Genomic DNA, 25,494 nt, shown 5'->3' with positions numbered 1-25,494 from the left:
ACAAATTAGTCTTCAATTGTAGTTGATTGTAGTGGTAATTTATGAAAAAAGAATCTTTCAAATATTTGAATTGGATGGGGAAGAATTTGGAGCTGGTCTGTGATTGTGAGTGTGTGTGTGTGTGTGTGAGAGAGAGAGAGAGAGAGAGAGAGAGAGAGAGAGAGAGAGAGAGAGAGAAAGGAAGAGAGACAAGTGTTATTTTAAAAACAGGGATGAGAAATTCTTACAGATTACTTCATGCTCCACAGTTCAGCTTCTATGCATAGCATTTGGCAAATGTGATTGTCCATGGCTATTCATTTTTAACTAAAATTTAAATTAGTATTAAATCAAAGATTATGTCCGTCTACCTTGAATCTACACTGAGAAGGAAAGCAGAAATGACCAACAGGGCATGACGTATTATTTAGTCAAATTTCAGTTTTAACACACTACAGAGCTTGTATTGACTGTAAGTCTTTCTTCTTAAAGAGAGTTTATTTTATTGTAAGGAAACATGGCCTTTCTTTCAATGTGCATCTGTTTTTCTTCTGAAACATTTTCATAATCAAGTGACTTTCCTTGCTTGAGTGCTGGGGACAGCTGATTTTTCTTGAGGATGAAGAAAGTTACAAATTGATTGCTGTTGCTCTCAGCCTGTTAGCTCCAATGCGGGCCGAAGCAGGCTCACAGGCACCCTAGAATCCACACAGATTTATTGAAATGCATCAAAATGCGACAGCGCGTAGACACACACACACACATACATACACACATACGCACACCCACCCACACACACCCGCATCTCATTCAGACTCATCCAAGCAGAGTCAAAATCTGCCCCTCCCTTGATATGGGTGGTGAACGGTGCGGGCGGTGTGTGTGTGTGTGTGTGTGTGTGTGTGTGTGTGTGTGTGTGTGTATGTGTGTGTGTCTACGGAAATCCATTAGGAAGATCATAGCTACCTTATTCTGCAAGCATGCTGCGATTCTGATTCCTGTGTATATCAGATCAAAAATAAAATAATTTTAAAAATCGCTCTTAAACTTTTTGTTTTGTTAATTCTCTTTCCCGGAAGAAGACAGTGGAGTCTCTTCTCCAAACAGATAAAGACCCGGGAGACCGGCGGCGAGGCCCTAGGCGCCGCCGCAACCGAGGCGTAGCGCTGGCTGGGTTCGGCGCGTTAGTTTCCCATCTAACCGATCTAATCAATGACTCTAAAGCGCTGGGGCCCTGGCCCCGCCTCCTTCAGCCTATTCTCCTCTCCCATTGGGCGTGTGCTGAGGAGGCAGGGCCTTGCTCTGCACGCGGATTGGCTGGCAAGGAATCAGTATCAATGTTTAAGCGGCAGCGTGAGGTGAATAGAGTCAGTCAGCAAGAGACGCTGGGGAGAGAACAGGGACTGCGAGCCCGGCGGATGCGGCAGCGGCGGAAGGCGGCTAGGGAGACACTACTCCAACTGTTGAATTGAAATTTTCACCTTTCATTTCCTCTGCCGCTTTGCTTGCGACAATGGATTTATTTGGTTTGAAATCCGCACGTCTTTCTCAGGCTTTGGGGTGATCCTGACAGCTACCAGATTGAAAGAGACCACCCGTGACAGTAAAGGAGGCATTTTAAAAATAAAACAAAATCCTCCACAGCAGACTGCACAATTAGCTATGCACAACGATGCTGGACTTTGTGAATAGACAACACTGGGAGAAAAATCTTGAAATCTGATGGGGGCTAAGCTGTGAATAATTACTGGAAACGTGATTTTCTTTTTCTAAGACTGAAAAATTTTGGGGTGCCTCACGCCTAACCAAGAGGAAAGGTTTAGAACAAATAAATAAACACACCTAGCAAAGCAGACGCCTTGCTTCCCAGAGCCTCGGACTCCGGCAGAAAGAGGTAGAGTAAAGTGGTGCGGGCTTCAGCTTCACCTCCCACCCCCACTCCCTTTCGCTTTTTTTTTTTTTTTTTTTTTTTCCGTTTTTCCACAAAACATGAATCTGGTTTTTCTTTCTTTAGAGTGAGTCAGAGAAAGCTTTAGGAAGAAGCCGCAACTAATGTCTGTGAAGGGAGGACCAAGAGGCGAGAGTGAAGTCGATTCGTTCCGCTGCTTCTGACTCATCCGGCAGCTCAGAACACCTGCATTTCTGGATGTGTCATTCCCGTATCTCCAGGCGCCTCGGGAACCCGAAATAATGTGTAGACAACCCTGTGCCTGAGCTCCTCTGGGAGGCAGCTTCCCAGGGTGGGCGACAGGCAGGACCGACCGCAGCTTCTCACCCCTGCGCTCCCCGCGCCGCCCAGAGACTGTAGGACTGCAGAATGCACCACGCTGAGCCTTCGTGCTTTTCTCTCGTCCAGCCCCCTCCTACTATTAATTTTTTTTGAAGAGGAAAAAAATTCTCACTTTATCCTCTTGAAATATTCACCACTTTTATTCCTCGCCAAGATTTTCCTTTCTACATGAAGAGGATAGGGAGGCTGGGCTGTTGGAAAGAGATGCTGAACAGAAAGAAAATAGAGGCACTTGACAGCCTAGCCCTGTGAATGCAGAGACTGTTTCCCTTCTAGCGAGACAGGGAGAGTGTGTGCGAGGACTGGGAGGGTGGCTCCCCCCTGCCTTTTATTCGGTCTCCCCCTCCCCCTTCAGATGTGCACGTCCAACCATGAGTTGCCTGTTGATTTCCTTTAGCCTGGGAAGAAAAGCGAACTGGAATTAAACTGCATGGCGAGAAGTCCTTGCTGGCAGGAAGAGGATGGGATGGTAGCGGCGGCTACTGGCTTGGCGTAGACATCAGAGTGTGTTCTACGATCAGAGGCGGAGATATATCTATATATTTCCTCGCCCCAATAGACTCTGACGGCAAATGCTGATCAGGCTGTGGCTTTCTTGATTTCGGAGGAGAGCCTTTTCGGAGGAAGAGAGGGAGGAGCCTGATAGGGGGAGGAAACTACAAATCGGGACACTAGTTCTTTGCGCCGCATTTCCTCCCCTCCCTTTGGCTGCTCGGAAAGAAGAGAAAGGAAAAAAAATACGCTTGGCTGGGAGATGCAGTCCGCCGCCGCCGCTTCAGCCAGCAATGCAAGATTAGATCTCTAAATGCAGCAAAACACTGCCTGAAAACAGACCAGCCTGCGCAGCAAGCAGACATTTCACAGTGCGCCGAGCAAGCTTCAGAAATATTTATCTGTGACTCTCTCTCTTCGTTGCTCCTCGTTCCCATCAATTTCATCAGGGGAGACCAGTAATAAGTAAGGATTTCACTTTGCCATCTGCCTGGAGACACACCTCCTCAAGCCCTCCCCCACCCGATGTGAAGAGTATTCCGTAGGCTGCCGGCGAGAGTGGATTCGCGGAGCCCTAGAGGGAGCGAGAAAAACCCACCAATTCTTGAGCTCATTATCATCCTCTCAGACTCGATTTCCTCCTTATCGCCGGCCTCATCGCTCAAGTTTGAGCCTCGCGAAGTCGAGGCGGGAGAGACAAAGCCCCCGGCTCGCCCTCAGCCGCAGGGAGCCGCCGCCTTGCTCCAAGCCTCTGCAGCTCCGCTGCGCCGCTGCCTCTCACCCAGTGCGGATGCTGTAGATCAACAGGTTCAGGGAACTTGAACAGAATAGGGAGAGACCGCCTGTGCCGCAGCCCCGGCGAGGAGGAGAGGAAGGACCCGCGGACTTGTGGCTCGCGCCTCCCACGCACGCTCTGCCCGGGCCCCAGGCTGGCGCGCACCCACAGGTTTGCCCCTCCAGTCCGGCTGTTCCTGCCCCCACCCCACCGGTCTGGGATGTACCTTTCCATCTGTTGCTGCTTTCTCCTATGGGCCCCTGCCCTGACGCTCAAGAACCTCAACTACTCAGTGCCAGAGGAGCAAGGGGCCGGCACGGTGATAGGTAACATAGGCAAGGATGCTCGCCTGCAGGCAGGACTTCCGCCGGCTGAGCGCGGGGGCAGCGGCGGGCGAAGCAAGTCGGGCAGCTACCGGGTGCTGGAGAACTCGGCGCCGCACCTGCTGGACGTGGACGCCGATAGCGGGCTTCTCTACACCAAGCAGCGCATCGACCGTGAGTCCTTGTGCCGCCACAATGCCAAGTGCCAGCTATCTCTCGAGGTATTCGCCAACGACAAGGAGATCTGCATGATCAAGGTAGAGATCCAGGACATCAACGACAACGCTCCCTCTTTCCCCTCTGACCAGATTGAAATGGACATCTCAGAGAACGCTGCCCCGGGCACTCGCTTTCCCCTTACCAGCGCACACGACCCGGACGCCGGCGAGAACGGGCTCCGCACCTATCTGCTTACGCGCGATGACCACGGTCTCTTTGCCCTGGACGTCAAGTCCCGCGGCGACGGCACCAAATTCCCAGAGCTGGTCATCCAGAAGGCGTTGGACCGCGAGCAACAGAACCACCACACGCTCGTGCTGACTGCCCTGGATGGCGGGGAGCCGCCACGCTCCGCCACCGTGCAGATCAACGTGAAAGTGATCGACTCCAACGACAACAGCCCTGTCTTCGAAGCGCCCTCTTACATGGTGGAACTGCCCGAGAACGCTCCCCTGGGCACCGTGGTCATCGATCTGAACGCCACCGACGCGGACGAGGGCCCCAACGGCGAAGTGCTCTATTCCTTCAGCAGCTACGTGCCCGACCGCGTGCGGGAGCTCTTCTCCATCGATCCGAAGACCGGCCTGATCCGGGTAAAGGGCAACCTGGACTATGAGGAGAACGGGATGCTGGAGATCGACGTCCAGGCCAGAGACCTGGGCCCTAACCCCATCCCGGCCCACTGCAAGGTCACAGTCAAGCTCATCGACCGAAACGACAACGCGCCGTCCATCGGTTTCGTCTCCGTGCGCCAGGGGGCGCTGAGCGAGGCCGCCCCGCCCGGCACTGTCATCGCCCTGGTGCGGGTCACCGACCGGGACTCGGGCAAGAACGGACAGCTGCAGTGTCGCGTCCTGGGTGGAGGAGGGACAGGCGGTGGCGGCGGCGGCCTGGGCGGGCCAGGGGGGTCTGTCCCCTTCAAGCTGGAAGAGAACTACGACAACTTCTACACGGTGGTGACCGACCGCCCGCTGGACCGCGAGACCCAGGACGAGTACAACGTGACCATCGTGGCGCGGGACGGGGGCTCGCCTCCGCTCAACTCTACCAAGTCGTTCGCAGTCAAGATTCTGGACGAGAACGACAACCCTCCCCGCTTCACCAAAGGACTGTACGTGCTGCAGGTGCATGAGAATAACATTCCAGGCGAATACCTGGGTTCCGTCCTCGCCCAGGACCCTGACCTGGGCCAGAACGGTACCGTGTCCTACTCCATTTTGCCCTCGCACATTGGCGACGTGTCCATCTACACCTACGTGTCTGTGAACCCCACCAACGGGGCCATCTACGCCCTGCGCTCCTTTAACTACGAGCAGACCAAGGCTTTTGAGTTCAAGGTGCTCGCGAAGGACTCGGGGGCGCCGGCGCACTTGGAGAGCAACGCCACAGTGCGGGTGACCGTGTTAGACGTGAACGACAACGCGCCGGTGATCGTGCTGCCCACCTTGCAGAACGACACCGCCGAGCTCCAGGTCCCGCGCAACGCCGGCCTGGGCTACCTGGTGAGCACCGTGCGCGCCCTGGACAGCGACTTCGGCGAGAGCGGGCGCCTCACCTACGAGATCGTGGACGGCAACGATGACCACCTGTTTGAGATCGACCCGTCCAGCGGCGAGATCCGCACGCTGCACCCCTTCTGGGAGGACGTGACGCCCGTCGTGGAGCTGGTGGTGAAGGTGACTGACCACGGCAAGCCCACTCTCTCCGCGGTGGCCAAGCTCATCATCAGGTCGGTGAGCGGCTCCCTGCCCGAGGGGGTGCCCCGGGTGAACGGCGAGCAGCACCACTGGGACATGTCCCTGCCGCTCATCGCGACTCTGAGTACCATCTCCATCATCCTCCTGGCGGCCATGGTCACCATCGCTGTCAAGTGCAAGCGAGAGAACAAGGAGATCCGCACTTACAACTGCCGCATCGCGGAGTACAGCCACCCGCAGCTGGGCGGGGGCAAAGGCAAGAAGAAGAAGATCAACAAAAACGATATCATGCTGGTGCAGAGCGAAGTCGAAGAGAGGAACGCCGTGAACGTCATGAACGTGGTGAGCAGTCCCTCCCTGGCCACCTCCCCCATGTACTTCGACTACCAAACCCGCCTGCCCCTCAGCTCGCCCCGGTCGGAGGTGATGTATCTCAAACCAGCCTCCAACAACCTCGCTGTCCCTCAGGGACACGCAGGCTGCCACACCAGCTTCACAGGACAAGGGACTAACTCGAGCGAGACCCCTGCCACTCGGATGTCCATAATTCAGGTAGGAGTCTTTTAGCATAATTGGGACTGAATTCGCTTTATTGCTGGTTTGGGAGCTGTCCTGAGATCTTTGGAACAGCATAGGCCACGCTGTCAGCAGCAGTTAAAGGGAAAAAAAAATTTGAAATGAAAATGCTGTACACTTTTGAGACTGTGTACATCAGCTTCTACACGTAAACCCTCCCAGATGAACAGCCTAAAATCTACAAAGTGTACATGTCTTACTTAAGTTACATTTCAAACTTTATTTTGATAGATTTTAAAATGTTAGAAGTGCTCAGGATTCAGACCTTACCTTATTTTATTTGGCGGTCCACATTTCATTCTATAAGTGTTCCCAGATTAGAAAAAAAATAATTTTCTTAAGATTTTAATTTCATTTTAAAATTTTTAATACAAAAACAAAAGAAATGTATCTCCCAATATTGTTCTTAAAATATAGTGTAGCACTCAGGCAAAATTCTGGCACTTAAATAAACTTGAACTAAATATTCACTTCTCCAAAAGTCAGTTTTATATTTAAAAAGTGTTTTAAGAGACACAAATTTGATTAGTTCTAAAGATGAAACTGCAACAGAGAGCTCTGGTGTAATTTAAGCTTTTGAAACAAGAGTTACACTGGAAAGTGCTGTCAAAAGTTTGAATAAATGGAGGCTGAAGACAGTGACCAGATAGTTATGTAAAGTTTATATTTGTTTAGACCTGTGCTTTCCTATATGGGTTTGTTGAAGTCACTGAAGAATTAAAGATACGTAGTAAAGGGTCACAGGATTTTGTATGCTTTTAAAAATAGGATACAAGTTGCAGCTGATTCCAAGCTGCATTTGTTCTGCATGATGTGTGTTTTCAATATATGTGATAGTTAATATATACTATATAGTATAATTTAAAACTATTAATATATGCAAAAACTACATGAGTGACAAAGCATGGACATCAACTCTTAGGAAAAGTTTGATTATATTGACTACACTGTGGTCACTATCTAGTCTCTTTTCCACTATTGTGTTGTGTCACAGAAAAACTTAATTGTTACTTATTATGAATGTGGGTTGTTACAAATTACTCTGAAGTGCTTGAAGTATAGCAAAACTGACACTTTGGGAGGCAGATTAATTTGAGGTAAATGAAAAATAATGTGTTCATATTGTTATACTTTGAGAAGCAAATAACTTTTAATGACACGACTTGGTAATGGTTTTACTGTTAAAGTGGAGTAGTAAAATTTCATGCTCTTCCTGGCTTTCTAGCATAACAAATGTTATATATATTAATGTTTAGCATATTTTCTACAATACCAAAATGCCTTTGTAAACTAGACCCTTCTATGTGACTCTACTTAATGCTAAAGTATCAGTAATAGTAGTAACTACCACTTTTTATAGCATTGAGATTTATACAAACTAAAAAAAGAAATTTCCAACTTTAAAAAACGTGGTTTCTATGGATGTCTTTCTGTAACTATGTAAATTTGATATTTATGATAATCAATATCTCTACAGAGAAAGCTGTGCTAACTTTTTATTTTGGGAAGTGTGATGCTGGGGATTGCACCCAGAGCCACATGCATGCAGGTTAAGCACATACCACTGACTGCAGCCCCTGCCCTAAAATATGTATATTTACAAATTTTCTGCAGTCATTTTGTTAGCAACATATTTGTAAAGTTTTGTGTTTATTACATGAGTAACACAAACGTGGCACAAAAGGTTAATTCTTAACTCTCCACTTCAAGTGTTGTCTGTTGAATTCTCATTTAGTTTCCTATAAAATATGAATTAGGAGCAGTAGAATTCTCAGTAACTCTGATGTGGCAAGTGAAGAACAGTATGGGATTGAAACATCCAGAATGTTTGGAGGGACGGTGAGGCCTCCACTTATTTCCAATATGATGGTCATTCTTTAAGGATGTTGCTGCTACTGGTGCTGCTGTTGCTAATGCTGCTGGTTCCCACTGGCAGTAAAACTCAGACCACAGTAAACTGCACACACAAACACAGACACATGCACAATTTAAAAGGAAGACAAAAGATAAACTGTCCTCTTTGGTCCTTAGAATCTGAATCCATACTCCAACCCCAAATGAATTTTAATTTCAAGTCTGAAAAATGTTTTCAAAGTATGTCAACTCCTCATATTGGTTCAGACCTGTAAATGTACTCAATAGAAAATATTAAAATAAGGTTTATTTTTCCACTATTTTTTTTCAATCCTACACAAGATATTTGCAAATATACGATACGTTAATTTCCTTTTAAACATATCAGATTTATTATGATACTTATTATGGAGAATTTGGTAAATTAATAAATTACTGTGTTTTTAAAACTGGTGTGCCACAAATACAGTGTATTGAAATCACAAGCTTAAATTACAGCATATGAGTATTCCATAATTTTATTCAAAATGCTTTCATTAGTGTGTGTATGTAATAGAACCTACAAAGGAAACACATTATTAATCTCATGTGTACTTTTGAAAGTAGTCTTTTAGTCCATTAAATTCACTTGGACTAACAACGACTGTCTAATTCATCTTTATTTTTCAGCATTTGTATTCTGTTTATAAGGTACAAGGTGAAATTCCATGAGTGGATTGGAAAAAAATTCATAATTGCGTTACAATACTCTGCTACAATGTGGTGATGTGTGATTCCAGACTTTATGACTTACAAGGTTCATGCTGCAATGAAAAGGAATATTTAGTTAAGCATCACAGCATTTTATGCACATCTAATACTTTAAGGTTACTATCTGAAGGTTCTTCTGGAGCACAAGGGTATTACTGATTATAAATACAAAATACATTCATGTAATCTGGTGTAGAAACAGATTTGCGAGATGAAATTTCATTTTAGATTTTCATCAAGTTCCTCAAATTAAAGTTGGTCTATGTATAATAGATTACGAAAAATATTTGCAACAATGTGAACTATAAAACTGCATAGCTATAATTAAATATTTTTTTCATATTAAAGGTATAACACTGGTTTTGAAGAAATAGAACATAGATTTTATAGTAGGTAAGGTAGATAGATGTTTAAACAATATTTTAAAATTTTTGCCTTAGGAAAAATTTCCATGTGAATCATTTAACAGGTTAATACAAAATCTAAAGAGAAGTAGATATCATTATTAATTCTCAAGAATAACTTCTAGGTATGACTTATCAAGAATTAATTGTTACATCTTAGAGTGTCTTTCCAACAGGTGTTTTCAGTACTGGCCACCTTGAGACTAGGGGAGGAGGCCCGGGACTTCTCACTGATGGAGCAATTTCCAGCTTGAAAATCTCTATTTTCCTATTCTTGTAGCACTACTACAAGTCATTTTAATGTTCTGTTATAGAGTAAAATGTAGTAAGTCATCAAAGTAAGATATATGAAAATAAATTATAAAGGAATATATTCTTAGTGTTTTACAAATCAATTTCACAAGATTCATACTGAGTTGACTTTAGAGTCTTTATGCTAGCAAGATAAAATTCTTTTGACATATATACAAGGAAGTTTCAATAAAAAGGAATTAAGAATATGGTAAATGCCTAAAGCCAATCCAAACATATAAAAATGAAACTGAAGTGTAAAGAACTAAAGTATCATAGTATGAACAGTAAAATTCAGTGTTTCAGAACAAAAAGATAGAAGTCGAGCTTTCTTAACAGAAATATCCACTGTCTGTCTTTATTTTCACCTCTTAAATATAAGATATTCTTGACTATGGAAAGTCACTCGTGAACTCTCAAGATCGTGATCTTTCAAATCTCACTCTCTAGTATATTAATGATTTTAACAACTAAAGCACTGTGGAATCAATTTTTCCATCATAATTTTGGAGATATTTTGCCACAATTTCTAAGACAGCATCATTTGATGAGTTTCATGTATTAACTTCCATACATTTTGTATATTCTCTATTTACAGGGGTTATGGTGGGCATGAAGGAAAGAGCTGTCTCTTAGTGCATGACTCAGGATTATTGCATCTACTATTAAAGCTTTTCATAAGATAATGGAGTAATTTCTACCTTATAGCAAAATGAGTGCATAATCATTTAATATTTTTGCCTTCTTAAGCATTAAATGTATTTCAATACAAATTAAGTATAAAATATTATTGGCTACTAAGTGTTTGAAGCCTCTTGGAAGAAGAGTTCAAAATTTTTAAATATAAAAAATTATCATTTTTTCTTAGTATATTGTTACTTTAATTCTTAGTCATATGTGAATGTACAAAAATTTCAGCTGTAGTGTATCATGCACTTCTCTATTGATGATACATGAAAACAATTTTGACTATGTGAGTTAGAAACCATATAATTTAACTTTTTAAATATAAGTTGATAAACACCACATACAGCCATTTGTTTTCAGATGTCAATATTTTTTTAAATGCCAGCTATGTGAAATCTTATCATCCTTACACTAAGATGATAATGCATCATGCTTTTAAAGTTATAAAGATAAGTTCATTTTAAAATTTTCTGGGGTTGTAACAGTTAATTCTATAACTTCAATATACATTAATACATATTTCTACACCAATAATTTTGTAATTTTATTCATAGTGTTTTCATGCTGTTTAAGGCTGCTGTGATTATAGTATGGCCTGAAATTCTTCTAAACTAATTAAACATACTTTTTAGTAATAAAGTTTATTTTTCACAAGAGTACCATTGACTACATTGTTTAAGTCATATAAAAGACAACAAAGCACCTCCATAAAACCATGGTTTCTAGAAATATTTTTATACAAGTTCAATACTATAATTGTTATTTCCTTCCTTAAAATGTATAGACAATTTTATAAAAATTTAATATAATTTTAAGATAATCTCCAAAATTTCTGTAAACTACAGAATTATGAAATTTACATATTCTTCAAGTAAACACCTTAAAAATTTTAGAGATCAATTTAATACTCTTCAAAAATATAATATATATGGTCATACATTATATTTTAGTACTTATTTCCAGGTTTAAAATTTCAATTTTTTACTGTTTAGGATTTTTACTGTTAGTGCTGTTTATGTATTAAATGTAGCAAAAAATCTAACTACAAACATAATAAATTAAGAAAAAAATTAGATCAATTAATAGCTTACACGAATTTATTGCTATATATCTTAACCTTGTCTATACTGTGAAAAAATGAAATTTTTGTCAAAATTAAGTACACATGTTTGTACTTTGGTACAAGATATGTGGACACTGAGACACAAATATTGGACAAGTTTATATTTTTTGGTTCAAAGACCTTCTCTTTTTAAGGGTTAATTCATAACCCTTAAACATATTTCTCTTAAAATCTGTTACAGTTTGATGGCTTTACCACTTTAAAGTTTCCAACAATTTGAAATTCAATAAAATAGAGCACGTTATCCTAGGGTGCAATTGGCCTTGAGTAGATTGAAGCTTATGTAGATTAAAAGAAGGAAAACTATTGTGCAAACACCTAATGCACAATAGAGGGTGCCAGGGTGACTAAAAGCGTGAAAATACATGGCATGAGCCTGATGATGAAAGAACAGGAACAAAAAGTCATTACAACTGGGCTCAGGCCAGGTAGGAAATCCCTGATGAAAAGAAGTCTTGCAACACACTCAATAGTAGGTAAATTCTTACAAATGCATCTACTAATTACAGTATTAGTCATTGTTCTAGAATGTATTCCCCTCAGTGATACTTCTGTTTAATAAATCCCAGAGGGCATTATCTTAAAGTCGTATTTTAGTAAAGCCATTAGGGAAGTGATATTTTTTGTATTAAATTCCTTCAACCAATGATTGTATAATTGTTAAAGTATAGCATAACGTTCAGTTTACCTATAATTTTGAAGACAGTGTAATTTCTGCCACTCATCTACAAAACATTTTTAAAGTTCGTCAGACCTATGCTGGTCTTTTGCCAACCTACTTTAGTAAGGGAGACTTTCCTTCAGTGGCATACAGGATTTTGCAGTTAGTCAAAGCTTTCACCACTAACTTTGACAGTGATGCATTGCTATGCTCTAGTCTCTCGAAAATAAATCATCTATAATAAAGAAGTCCTTAATGACATCAACATCTTCGCAGTGACAGAAGAAGCTTGCTCCTGCTAGCTTGCTAGTGTAGAAGTATAAATTCGCTATTTGTAGAAGAGTTAAAAAAAAGCAATGAACCGCAGATGCATCTTTCACCTGCATCCACTAAGTTCGTCCAGTGATAGAATATAAAACTGGTTTCAGACAGTGATTGAAAAAACCTATTGAAAATCATGTGACAAAATCAGTGATTTTTCTAGTCCTCATGACATTCTGATTACTGGTATTTTGTAGACTTTATTCTGCACCTATTCCGGGCAGTTTTATTATAGGAAATGGTTCTTACGGTTCATTGAGCATTTAGCATAACTATTCTGAATATGACTGGTAAGTTTGCATATATTTACTTTACCAATAAGGCAGTTAAACAGCATAATTATTAGAAAATGAATCAGAACAATAAAAGACTATTTAAGTTAACAAGCTTTGTGATCAAAAGATAAATACAGGTTAGATAAATAAAACTTTTCATGTAACTAATCTACATAAATAGACTTTGGTCTGATTAAGAGAATGGAATATATTAAAATAACTTAGTGGTATTAGAAATGCATCTTATCTCACTCATTTTGAAATATTTAAACGCATTTATTATCTTTAGAGAGTTGTATTCCATTAGTCTCATGAACCATATTCATGTTGTATACAAAGTGTACCACATGATGATAAATATGATTTAGCAAAGATAAATATGATTTTATTAGCTTCTGTTCGATTCTGAAATATGCCCTTTCTGAATAATATTTAATACTTTTTAAATTTGTATTGTTTTTGATTGATTTTTAATTAGTTGAATACAGTAAAGAGAGCAAATTAAAGACCATTTCTTGTTTGCTGTCTTTATCAGTGAAAGGCAGGCTTTGAAGAATTTGAAAGCTAAAGCAATAAAAATCAGTTTCAAGTTTCAAAGCTAAACATCACATTTTTTATGTATTTATTAGAAAGACTTTAAGAAAAGCAGTTTACTTATTTGTAAATTATATTACTATACAATGTAGATTGCTTTATACTCTGAAATGTTTTCATGAAATTTCCATAACAGAAATGCTTTAAAATAACAATTTTAACTTACTGTGTGGTAAACTAATTAATTTCCTTCCAGTAACTGTAGGGTTTTAGATATATTTCTTTCAGCCTTTTTGGCAATACATTTTTAGAAATGTGATTTACTATTTCATGAATTTATAGGTTTCATTAAGATATTTTAAGTGAATCTTAAATAATTGTATACATACATAGAATTTTCATTTTCTCCAATTCAATATAACTTAAAGTCAGACATACAAATATATTTGGTCACATCATAAGCACAGAAGTTTAGTATTACAAAATGGGGGCAAACAAGAGGTATGTTATTACAGGCAGATGGTTTTAGGAGTCAAAATATCTTTCCTATTGTCATAACCTAATTTTAGGACATCAGTGACTTAAATTCTTAAATTTATATTTGTGGTATGAATATTTGCATAAGTTTTGAAAGCCTAACCCTATCATTTTTGCTCCTGAGATAAAACATTTTTTCAAATCATATGCTCAACATAAACACCGTTGTGAAAATATGTTCATTTTTCACAGAGTGTATCATTATATACTGAGATTGTTTTAACTGAATATTTGATTTATTTTTAGTATTCTTTCACAATAGCAGGGCAGCAGGGTATGTGTAGCTGAATTTGTAAATCAATTCATCTTCGATTAGTAAGGGAATTATCTAACCACATATGTAAAATGGGAGTACATGCTTTTTACTGATGTCCCCATTTCAGTAAATGAAATAAAATTAAAAATTATGATATTTGAGAAATAATATATAAAAATCTTGGAAAATTTACTGAGAATAAATCACTTCATTGCAGTATTTTTGAACAGAATACAACAGTTTTAAGAGGACCTATTTTCTAGCTCTAATTTGATAATTACTTGAGGATACTTCTTTGTATAAACACAATCATCAAATTTTCTAAATGGCTTTGATAATAGTTTAATTTACATAGTTCAAATAGAAAACAAAGAAAGAGCTACTATCTAAAGTTTGGTGAATTCTACTACAATAACTTCTTGGGATTTTACTTTTGAAGTTTTTCATCTACTGTGATAGTATTTCCCAAATCAATTTATTGTATTAATAATACAAGCAAGAAGAGTTAAACATTATGCAAGGAGAGGGCGGAAGGGAAGGAGGGGAAGAGGAAGGGAGAGAGACGTAGGCCAGTATCAGTATTCTACCTCTTGCTTTTTATGATAGAAAAATGATTTACGTAGAAACTTACCTTCTCATCATTTCAAGGCAAGACATTTATTTGTTCATTTGTTTCATTTTTTACTACATGAAATCATTCATTGCCTATTATGTTGACAGTTTTTTTATACTTTAAGAAAATGCCTTATTTCATATAATCCTGGCTTAGTAATACAGAAATTCCTATTTTAAAGAGAAGTTTGAAGATATACCTTGACTTTTACTTCATGTAATATCCATAGAAAGACTTTATAGTTTTAGAAAACAGTAAGAATGTCTTGGTAATATTAATAATTCTTGTAGAGCAAGACACAAGATTATCAAGATCAAATATATAAAACAAGTTTTTTAATATGAGTTCATAATTTGAAAAAATCTATAACCTTCTTTTAGCATTGCCTGAAGCCCGAATGGTACTTATTAGCTGCGTTTCTAGATTCTGATCTTCTTAGTGAAGCTACTATTAACCCCAAAGTATAACAAGAATGAAAATATAAGAACTGTCTATTACATACATTCTACTCACAGGAGTTTTTAGGAGCATTGCCAAAAGCTCATTCTACAGTGTGGCCCTGGTATAAGTTGTGCCAATACCAACAAATTAAGCAGTATAAGTAAGTGGAGAGAAACTAAGAAAAGATGAAGAATACACTTAAGAAGGTTTTTTCTTCTTCTGATGTTGAGCAATAGAATTTCCATTTTTTAAAATCAAGACAATTATATAGTAATTTGGGTTAGAATGCATGCCCAGTTCCCCATCTCAGAACCCAATTTGTTACCACCTGTGGCTATTTCTATTAAAAAAAGAAACATAATTAGTATGAGTCTCAGCAGTGTTAGAGTAAATTTTTGCAATTACAATACCTCCCTTGGGCAGATGTGTGAAAATGGTAGATTAATTCCTGCCAGGATCTCTCTGTTCTCCTGCATTTTTAGGTTTGGTATTGCCTGCTTATTAGAATGGCTCTGTTTGCTCTGGTTCAAAGTTGTGTCAGTGTTTCTACAGTAAATCTTTAGAAATAAAGATCCACAAATCAGTCATTAAATTTTGCCTGAGGCAAAAGGATGACATATAGCATCTCAGCAAAGTAGGTAATATTTTCTATCAGTTTCTCATGTGGCCTGGTTAAGTCTGAAGTAGAAAATAGTAGACCACTTGACAATATTGAGAAAGCAAAACTTAACTAGCAGTTAAAAGAAAAGTTGGTAAACCAACAGAAGGCGTGGAGTTAACTTTATTCTATTCCTGTCATACAACTACTTAAGCTTAAGGATTTTAAAGAGTGATAATAAGTATATTAAACCTGGATGACTAAAAGGAGATTTAACATCTTGATTATTCCTCATTCATTCTTTATTTTTGCAGAGGTGGTTGTATGTAATCCCTGTTCCTGAGAAGAAACTAACTGATTATACAAAATAATGAATGATATTTGGTATGAACAGTGCTAAAACAATGCATCAGTGTTTTCACTATTGAGATTATTTTATCTCTAAGAAGTCTAAATAGTAGACTATTTGAAGTGTGGCCCATGCCCATCTTGTCTGTCTCTGTAGGTGAGCACAGTTTCTTCTATATGTCAGACACTAGAGAAAGTGTGAATTCTTTTACTGATGTGGCAGCACACACTTGTAATCTCCCAATTTTGCAGGCTGAGGCAGGAGAATCACAAATTCGATGCCTTCCTGGTCAATTTAGTGAGATTCTGTCTAAAAGTAAAAAGTAAAAAAGTGCTAGGCGTATTGCTCAGTGAAAAGATCCTGGGCTCATCATTTCTTACACACACACACACACACACACACACACACACACACACACACACACACACAATGTATAAGGAACAATGTCCTGTTGGTAATTCATTTATTTGAAAGGAACATGTTTTGATATTTCAAAATGTATAATTACCACCTTTTAAATAACTGCTACGAAAATTCCTGCATAATTAGATTGATACATTACAGATTCCCAGGGAAGAATAAGTAATCAGGCTTCTCATTGATAGGCATAAAGTATTCACAGTATCTTTTCACATCATATACACAGAAATATATTTAATATACACATGTATAGACATAGTACATCAAGACAATAGTGTTGATTAAAACATGTCTTTTCTCATTCTTTGGTATAGTTTATACAGTACTAAAATGATGCAATGCAAATGTTATACCTACTTGCTAAACTGTTAGGTGTCATTTAGATCTAGGAAATAATAAACTAAGGATATATATTTCAATATTTTAGTCTGTAATAAATTTGTCTTTGTGGATATGATGCTCAAAGTGTAAGCACTTACTGTCTGCATTTTTGTTTTTAGCACTGGATTTCAAACTCTAAGTCTTCGCACTGAGCTACATATCTAGCCATTTATTTATTTATTTATTTATTTAGAGAATTTTGCTAATTAAATGCTAAATTGCCCAGGCTAGATCCCAGTTTGCAATCCTCCTACTTCAGCCAGTAAGCACATGGAACTAGAGGTGTGTATCACAGCACTCAGTCTAAAATTAAATCACAGCTAAATCATTATCTTTAAGAGTACATCTGTTTTTATTGGTGTAAATATAATTTTGTTATTTAATCACTTTGATAGCCATCATCTGCCATTTGGTAACAGGCAAAGAAAAATCACTCTTGGTCATTATTTAATATATATTTTTAGGATAAATCAATTTATAACACTTCAAAAAATTTCAGAATCTTGGCTATATAGGTGATAATGAAAATTGTAATCACCTATTAAAGAAACAAAATAGGTATTCTTCTAATCATTATGTTGTCTACTTCTCTACTGTCATTTAAAATAAAACTGCAAGTTTCATAGCTGTATAGTTCACAATCACTAATTTATTATATAAATAATTCTAAAAGTAACTCATTGAAGTTAATTTAGCATTATTAATTTACAATTTTAATAAGATTTCATTACTATTTGTCTGAAGTTTAGATTTTAATTGCAAGATCTATTTCACATAAGATTTGATAGAACAAAGGTGTCCAACAAATGAATTTTCAAGCGATTCTAAAAACTCATCTATCACTGCTTGCCAGAGAGATCAAGACAGAGCAAAATGGGAGAAATATGCAATATTTGAAATTTAAATTTGACACTCATTGATACAATGACTTTGTGGTACATAACAATACAATGATAATATTAAGTACTATACAAGATAAACCTGCAAATAATGAGTAAAGAGGGACATTTCTGTCTCTGCGTGTCTAAATACAATGGGTCAAGTCTATCTGTAAAGTTAATCTAGAATATTTGTCATTCTCTGAAAAAAGAAAGGCATATCAGCAGCAATCAGCAATCAGTGATACGTGGTCCAGATGGAAAGGCTGCCAGGATTCTTTAAAATTCTGAAAAGTGTCATCTAAACCACATAATACCACATAAAATAAAAAGGGGAGCATTATTATTTGTCTTTTATTGACCTGTTCTACCATTCCCTATGTATTTTAAGTATTTTTTACACTTACATCAATTTTTTTTAACTTATATGTGTTGTATAGGTATGTTTGGTTTTAGCATGGTTTGTTTTAAAGTTTTAGTAGTATGTATATATGCACTTGTGTTTCACACAGCTGATTTCACATAGGAAAATACATAAGTAAGTGATGGCTTTGACAGTAATATTTTTGACTTTTTCTCAATGTACTGGCCAGGCCTGGTGTTACATGCCTGTAATCCCAGAATTTGGGAGGCTGAGGCAGGAGGATTGCTGAGAGGTCAGGACCAGCCTGAGCTATGTAGTGAGTTCAAGGCCAGCTTGGACTACATAAAAATTTTGTCTCAAATTATATAAATAAATAAATAGTACTTAATAGCTGAGAAACTTGTTCATAAGATAAAAAAAAAAAATTACTCCATTTTTGAAACCTGGGCTTGATTGTATATTTTTGAAAGGTTCTTGTCCTAGTATAAATCACTGTACAATTATGGCAGTGGTCTAACATGGCAGAAGGCCAAAGCGGAAATGCTTACCACTTTCTGTTTCTTCTTCAACCCTAATTACAACTCCCTTCCCTGGTGGCATACACAGAGAACTCCAGTCAGTTCTTACACATCATTAATATCCTCCCCATGACTACTTACAACCAACAGTCATAGAACTCTCTGCCTCTCTGTATCTGGTCAAAGGAGACAGCCCAGCCACCATGGGTTGTTTGCTCCTTTCCATATCCTTAACAAACCTGGTTGTTTTTTTTTTTTGTTTGTTTGTTTGTTTTGTTTTGTTTTTGTACTTTTTGCTTCTGTATTGTGCCAGAATATTCTAACAATTTTAAGAGTTAAAATTTGGACTTTCTATTGTATTAAAGCAATAAAATTAACTTCCCGATTTGATTCTCAATGTTTGCTTCATTATGCAGGAATATAGGCTAATATGATATAGCAAAGATGAAATTCTTCATCTTCCAGCACTATATATTTTTCTTTATTTCTTAGTAAATCTTTCTATGTCTATGATTTTGCATGGGTAGGCTATTTTTCAAGATAGGCTATTATGTGAATTCATCATATAAAGGAACTTTTTCATCACATTTAGTGAACAAATTCCTTAAAATTATTTTCATTTGAAATTTCCTCCTGAGTCTCAGTGAACTTGAACTTGGTACTCATGCTCAGTACTCGTTAATTCACTAGAGAAGTCAGTTCTCTAAGAAAATGCCCATTATAGAATACTATAGTTTGGATCATTGAGGCACACGTGTAGGATTAGTAATGGAAAGGTTCTGGGGTAAAAGAGGGAAAGGGGACTGGTTCAATGTCCCCAGGTAACATGCTGTAAATAATTGGAAAGCAGAGCTATCATTTCACTTGGTTAATTGTAATAAACATATTATCTTGTTAGAGCATTAGGGTAAAATCCACATGCTAGGAAACAGATAGAAGGTCCAAGAAAGCATTTAAAATCCAATCATTAGATTTCATTGCATCCATCTGCTCCCAGGAAATATAATTAGAAATTTGATTCAATGACCTTTAGCTTCCATTTTGGACCACAGTTTCAAAATCTGCACTGTCATGTTGGATATTTTAAATTCACATGATAAGAGTTATACCCAGTACATCTCTAGTAGAATTATATTTTCAAAACAAAAGTTGAAAAACTAAAATGAGGTTTAATGTGCTGTTGTATATTTAACAAAGCGTCTATAGGGTTATTTAATTTCAAATCTGATTAAAGAAACTGATATTCAACTCCTTTAAAGATTCTACACTAACTGCTTAAGTTTTTACTGACATTTTATGTATCAACTCAGACAAGTAGAACCGCCTCTCATCAATTATTCTGTGGGTCCATATTGCACTAAAATTATACTCTCAACATCTAATTATGCTGAATTGGTATACCATGCATTAGAAAAGAAATCAATACAACTATTTAACATTTCGTGTAATTATTTTAACTTGAAATTTTTGGACAACCATGGTTTTTTTCTTATCAAAATGAGTATGAAACAAGTGAGTTTCCTAGAATGATTTTTGTGTGTTTACTCAGAAGGGTGAGACATAATAAAATGGTGTGCCTCGCATAAGAAGTGCATTATGCAAATTGATTAAGATTTCTGTCAGCAGTTGTGTACCCTCTGCTTACTGAAGTTCATGTAACTTGTAAAAGAGTCATGATTAGACAGGTGTTTCTTTAGCCCATGAGATCAAATTTCTAAAATATTTATATAGCAGCAAGCCAGATGTACACAGTTTAACCTTATAATCCCATTTCACAGCTTTTCCAAATACTTAGAAACTTGTTAAATATGAAACTGATTATTTTGGCAGCATATTTCTATTAATAGGATTCAGATATCCTTATTTACAAGCCAGTGCTGTTAATATAATCTGCTTTATTAACTCAACAGGAAAATAGAAACATGAGAATCCATCCAAAGGCTAATTGACAGTGAAGTTTTTCTAAACATTTTTATTTTTTATTGACTCAATAATACCAGAAAACATATAGAATTCTTACTGCAAAGAATAAATGTTTTAGACATCGTGCTACCACTACTTTGGTAAAGGAGATATATTCTGAGATCTCCTATGCTTCTATCACAATATTGATATAAGCCACATGAGACAATGCATCTGCTCTTCATAAATATTCCCTTTAATGTCATCTCCATTGCAGAGCTTAATGTCATTTGACGTGGAAATATTTTAAAAGCATGCATCCATTTTTTAATGAATAGAGGTAAAGCAGATTAATGCAATAATATGCCATGATTTTCATTATGCTTATTTATGGTTATACAATAAAAGAAAGAGCTTATTATTATTCTTTCAGTTTGAGTTACTATGTACTGTGGTAGGAGATGCACCTTTTTATGTTTTTAATATTCTGTCCTCTGAAAAAAATAAGGTGTATCAGAATTCTTAAATCACGTTGCGTAATGGACATGATTTATCGTTTATAGTAAATGATTGGTTTTTAAAACTACCTAATACTACATGAATAATCTCATGTACCTCCACATAAAGAAAAAATCTTTCAAGTCAGATATGACTACTTGATTCTCAATTTAAGAGAAATCACCATAAAAGAACAGCTCTTTTGATGTTTTCATTTAAGGAAAATTATATACTGTGTGTTTTACATGTATGAAAAAATATTGCTAATGCACCAGAGTAAGAAGATGACATAACCAAAAAAGCAAATCAAAATATGAAATTAGAGAAACTGTAAATAAAATTTTTCAAGAATCCAGTATGTAAATATATAAGAATTTGGGGTCCTCAAATTTGGTAAATGACAGATACTCTAGAAATGAAACACTCCATGGAGACTTAGTGCCTCTGGATGTGTGTAACTGTGACTCAGCAACTACTAGCCTAGTGTGTTTGGTTTTCAACTGCTCTACATTGCACTGGGAATTTGTAGTCAGCCTCGAGAGACAAGTCCTCTACATCTTCCTGCAGGGCCAGTTACTCCTTTTTCTTTTTTTCCTAAGGAGGCTTTTTTCTTTCTTTCTTTCTTTTTTTTTTTTTTTTTTTTTTTTTTTTTTGTAGCTTTCTTACACAATAAAACTTTCCCGTTTGTGAGATGAGACAACTATCACAAGATCTTGCTGCACAAAAATTGGTGTTTTTGTATTGAAATCACTTCAAGTTATTTTCCACTGTTAAGTATGTCTCATTTTTTTCCATTTTTCATTTATAATTTTTTCACTTTTTAGAAAATTTCAGCTATACTTTTCCCATATTCAAAGAAGAATTCTTACTGCAAACAAAGTACTAAACCCATACCTAAAATAGTTTTCTTATGTATAGTAAGAACTAAATGCATAATTACAGATTAAAAACAGGAAAATTACATAAAAATTTTTAATTGTAATTTACTAAGAAAACAAAGCTACATAACTGCTGTTAACATTTTGCTATTAAATATATTATTCTTCCTCTCCAATTATAAAATAGAGTACTATTGATATTCTTTATTTGTTTCTATTTAATGTAAAAATTAAAAATTTTACTCCAGAGATATTATTACACTTGATATTGAGATATTTTACTCGTTCCTTTGGAGATGACTTATATATAGTACATACCTCAAAATATCACTTGAAAGTATAAGACTTAGACTTATAAAATACGTGAGTACAGGGCTTGGAAAAAGAGATGGTGAACCTATGTATGCTACTGTGCATATATGCATATACAAGTTGATTTTATACAGTAAGTTCTATATCCTAAAAATAATAAAACTGTATTTTGCTTAAGATTTTTTAGTATGTTATTAACATCTTTCCACATCAATAATGAAGTTTCACAGTATCTTTATATAGTAGAAATCTAGGTCAATCAACAGATAAGATTCATTTAATCAGTAACTCTCTGTAGACAGACAGCTTATTCTAAGATTCTATTACCAAGAATCTTTGTTAAAGAAGAAATATCTTCAGTCCAGAACCAATTATTTTATCATTTTTGAGTTTTTCCTTGTTTCCTATAAGAAATAACAGTATTTATCACTCATGGGATATTTTAAGAATTCAAGTTGATATAATCAATACATTTAATATCATTGTGAAGAAATAATAACCAATAACCAATAATAACCAACAACCAATAATAACCAACAACCAAGAAGCTTCATGTGTCTAAGTACATTTTACTGTTTCTGCAATATTAAGTTGTTTGGAATTGATTATAAACCTGCTACAAATCACCGAACACTGAAATTCACTATTATTATTGCTAAAAACAAATGACATAAAAGAGTCCGGAGTCCTTAAACATTATGGCACAGATGCATGAATATATTCTCTGTAAAAACAGTATTTTACTTGGCCTAATATTAATAGCTGTTTAAGAACAGAATGTAATTGCAAAACACTATTAGAACAGTAATTTCACTGTAATATAATTTATTTTATTGCAAATTGCCATTTTGTACTCATTTAGCTAGGTTTTCTTTTGTTTTGATTTTAAATAGTAATTTTTAAAAACGAATTCTACAATTTTTGGCAGAGAATATTGGAAAACATTGGTTTCTATAATTTTAAACTTCTTAAACTTACAAAGTGAACACCGAAGTGAAAAAAATATTAAGTCTTCATTAAGAACTGTGCTTTTTAAGCAGAGAAGCCTTGAGGGAAGAAAAGTTCACACAAGATTGAAAATAAAGAGAAATCCTACAAGTGAGTTGTCATCAGACAAATTTAGAAATATAAATACAGATAATTGCATCTAAATTTGTTCAAGCTTTTTTTCTCATCAGAAAGTGGAAGTAGAGAGGTTTTAATACATATATACAGCAAAGAGGAACTAGCATCTGTCTCATTGTTTATTGTTCTTGTTCCTATATCACTTAAAATCCCATGCTTGGTATACATTTACCATGTTGAATTTATAGAATGTCCCATGAATATTTGCTATTATAATAAAATACTGCACTTCAGTCACTAGACTGCAGGTAAATTTGGAGGATAATTAAGACTTCTTCATATTGAATAAAAATTATTGTTGGGAACTGTATAATGCAGAGCTTTTCAAACTTGGGACTTGGGATTGTTTTAAGAGATCCTCTAGGTCAGTCCTCCAATGTTGAAATGTTTCCAAATTTTGAAGACTTTGGAAGTATCTCGTGATTCTTAAATTTAATAATGTAACTGACTTTGATTGTTTGATGCCAGTCAGAATTTTTCAGTAGACTTTACTGCTCGCATCTGTGTTTAAATACAGGATTTAGGAATTACAGGAAGAAAACTCTTCCAGGTATGACCTGATGTTATATTTTAAACTCTGCTGACATTATTTATTAACAAGGATTTTTAGTATGAAAGAATAATAAATTTCTAAGATACTTATGACAGTGATAAACACAGCAAAACAATATTGAATGGAAAGCACAGAACATGAAAATCAAATGGATCGTATAAAACTTAAAAGAGTACAAAATTTTTGTGCAGACTACCTGCATTTGTACTACAACCTCCAACTAGTTGCTCATGAACTCCATAGGCCTCAGTAACACCTTCCATAAAATAATAATGATAATCATAACAATCATAATAGCTTCATAGATGAAATAGAAAGGAAATAGTTTGGATGTGGTGAGCAGCTTGTAAAATTGGTAAGGAAACAGGATCCAAAGAGCATGCTGTGGGCATAAGAATGGTTCTTTGAGGTAACCAAGAGCTGAAGAGCAACATTTCTGGGAATGAATGGGTATTTACATTTATCCTAAGTACACTCAAGAGGAATTTGTAATATGCTTCAAGAAGCTGCATGTGTCTAAGTGCATTATACTGTTTTTGCAATATTAAGTTGTTTGGAATTGATTATAAACCTGCTACAAATCGCCGAACACTGAAATTCAGTTACAATAATAGAATCAGTGTTTCAGTCAGGGGCTTTTCAAGTATACTCCCTCTGAGGGAAGGCTGTCTCTTACAGTGAAAGAAAACTGTTTTAAATTGTGACCTAATTAAGCATAGGTCATATATAGCAATACTTACATTTTAGCTACAAGATTGGATAGAGTAGAACATTTAACTAGATGGTTAAGAAATCAGATTTTGTTTTCTTAAGAGAAGACTAAAAACCTGAAAATCTCCTTTTGATTGGAGGCAAATGGTAGATATCTTAATGTTTGTGGGCCAGTGATTTTTTGTGTAATTACTGCTTTCTATCATTGAAGCAGGAAAGCAGTCATAAACAACATATAAATAAATGGACATGAGTGAATTATGGTAGAACTTCATTCTCAAAAGCAGATACTAACCTATGTGTCAAACACTGTCATAAGGCATTTCTAATTGTTTCCTATATATATGAAACACACACACACACACACACACACACACACACACACACACACATACACACACACATATTTGATCCCTGGTATCAAACCCAGGACTAGTGAGTAGGGTAGAATTCTACAATGAATAACAATCCTCTTCCAAATAATTTTTCTAAAATGTTTTCATTTACCTTTGTGTAATAAAATTGCACCATGTAAATTATAAACCATTTCTAACAAAGTCAAAATGATTGCATATAATTTCAAAACTATATATGAAAAATGTAAACCTATTGTCTCCTGACATAATTATAATTAAGATTATTTTCACTAGAGTACAAAAATTCTTCTAATTAGTATTCAAGCAAAGTAGAATTTGGAAATCCTTGAATTATGCGTTAAGTGATACTCCGATAAAGACTCAAGATTTTTCATTTTGTCTTAAAGTTTAATTTAAAAAATGAGTAAAGATACTGCTTTATTTTAAATTCAAATATACATGCCTGCCTTAAAGAGCCTGTCTCCAGTGACTCACACATTTTAAATGTGATACCTATTTCTATATTTCGATGAGAAAATTATAACTATTCTAG

At 36.7% G+C, this 25,494-nt stretch overlaps 1 protein-coding gene across 3 annotated transcripts in view; it reads left to right on the top strand.

Moving 5' to 3' along the window:
• The first annotated feature begins 1,345 nt into the window (after positions 1 to 1,345).
• The window catches only part of Pcdh17 (protocadherin 17), a 111,722-nt gene continuing 87,573 nt past the window's right edge, over positions 1,346 to 25,494 (top strand). The window contains exons 1-2 of one of the 3 annotated variants that reach the window (XM_063232704.1): positions 1,346 to 1,873; positions 1,994 to 6,117. In XM_063232704.1, coding sequence (XP_063088774.1) covers positions 3,757 to 6,117 — 2,361 coding nt within the window. In that variant the 5' untranslated portion in view covers positions 1,346 to 1,873; positions 1,994 to 3,756. Of the gene's footprint in view, positions 1,874 to 1,993; positions 6,328 to 25,494 lie in introns of all 3 variants that reach the window. The other 2 variants (XM_063232702.1, XM_063232703.1) reach the window with 2 other exon arrangements.

Source organism: Cavia porcellus, unplaced genomic scaffold (genome assembly GCF_034190915.1).
Source record: "Cavia porcellus strain 051 isolate PalLab524CR breed Dunkin Hartley unplaced genomic scaffold, mCavPor4.1 scaffold_21, whole genome shotgun sequence".
In the NCBI taxonomy this organism is placed as follows: Eukaryota; Metazoa; Chordata; class Mammalia; order Rodentia; family Caviidae; genus Cavia; species Cavia porcellus.
Note: the sequence above shows the minus strand (reverse complement) of the source record. Positions and strands in the feature narration are given on the sequence as shown.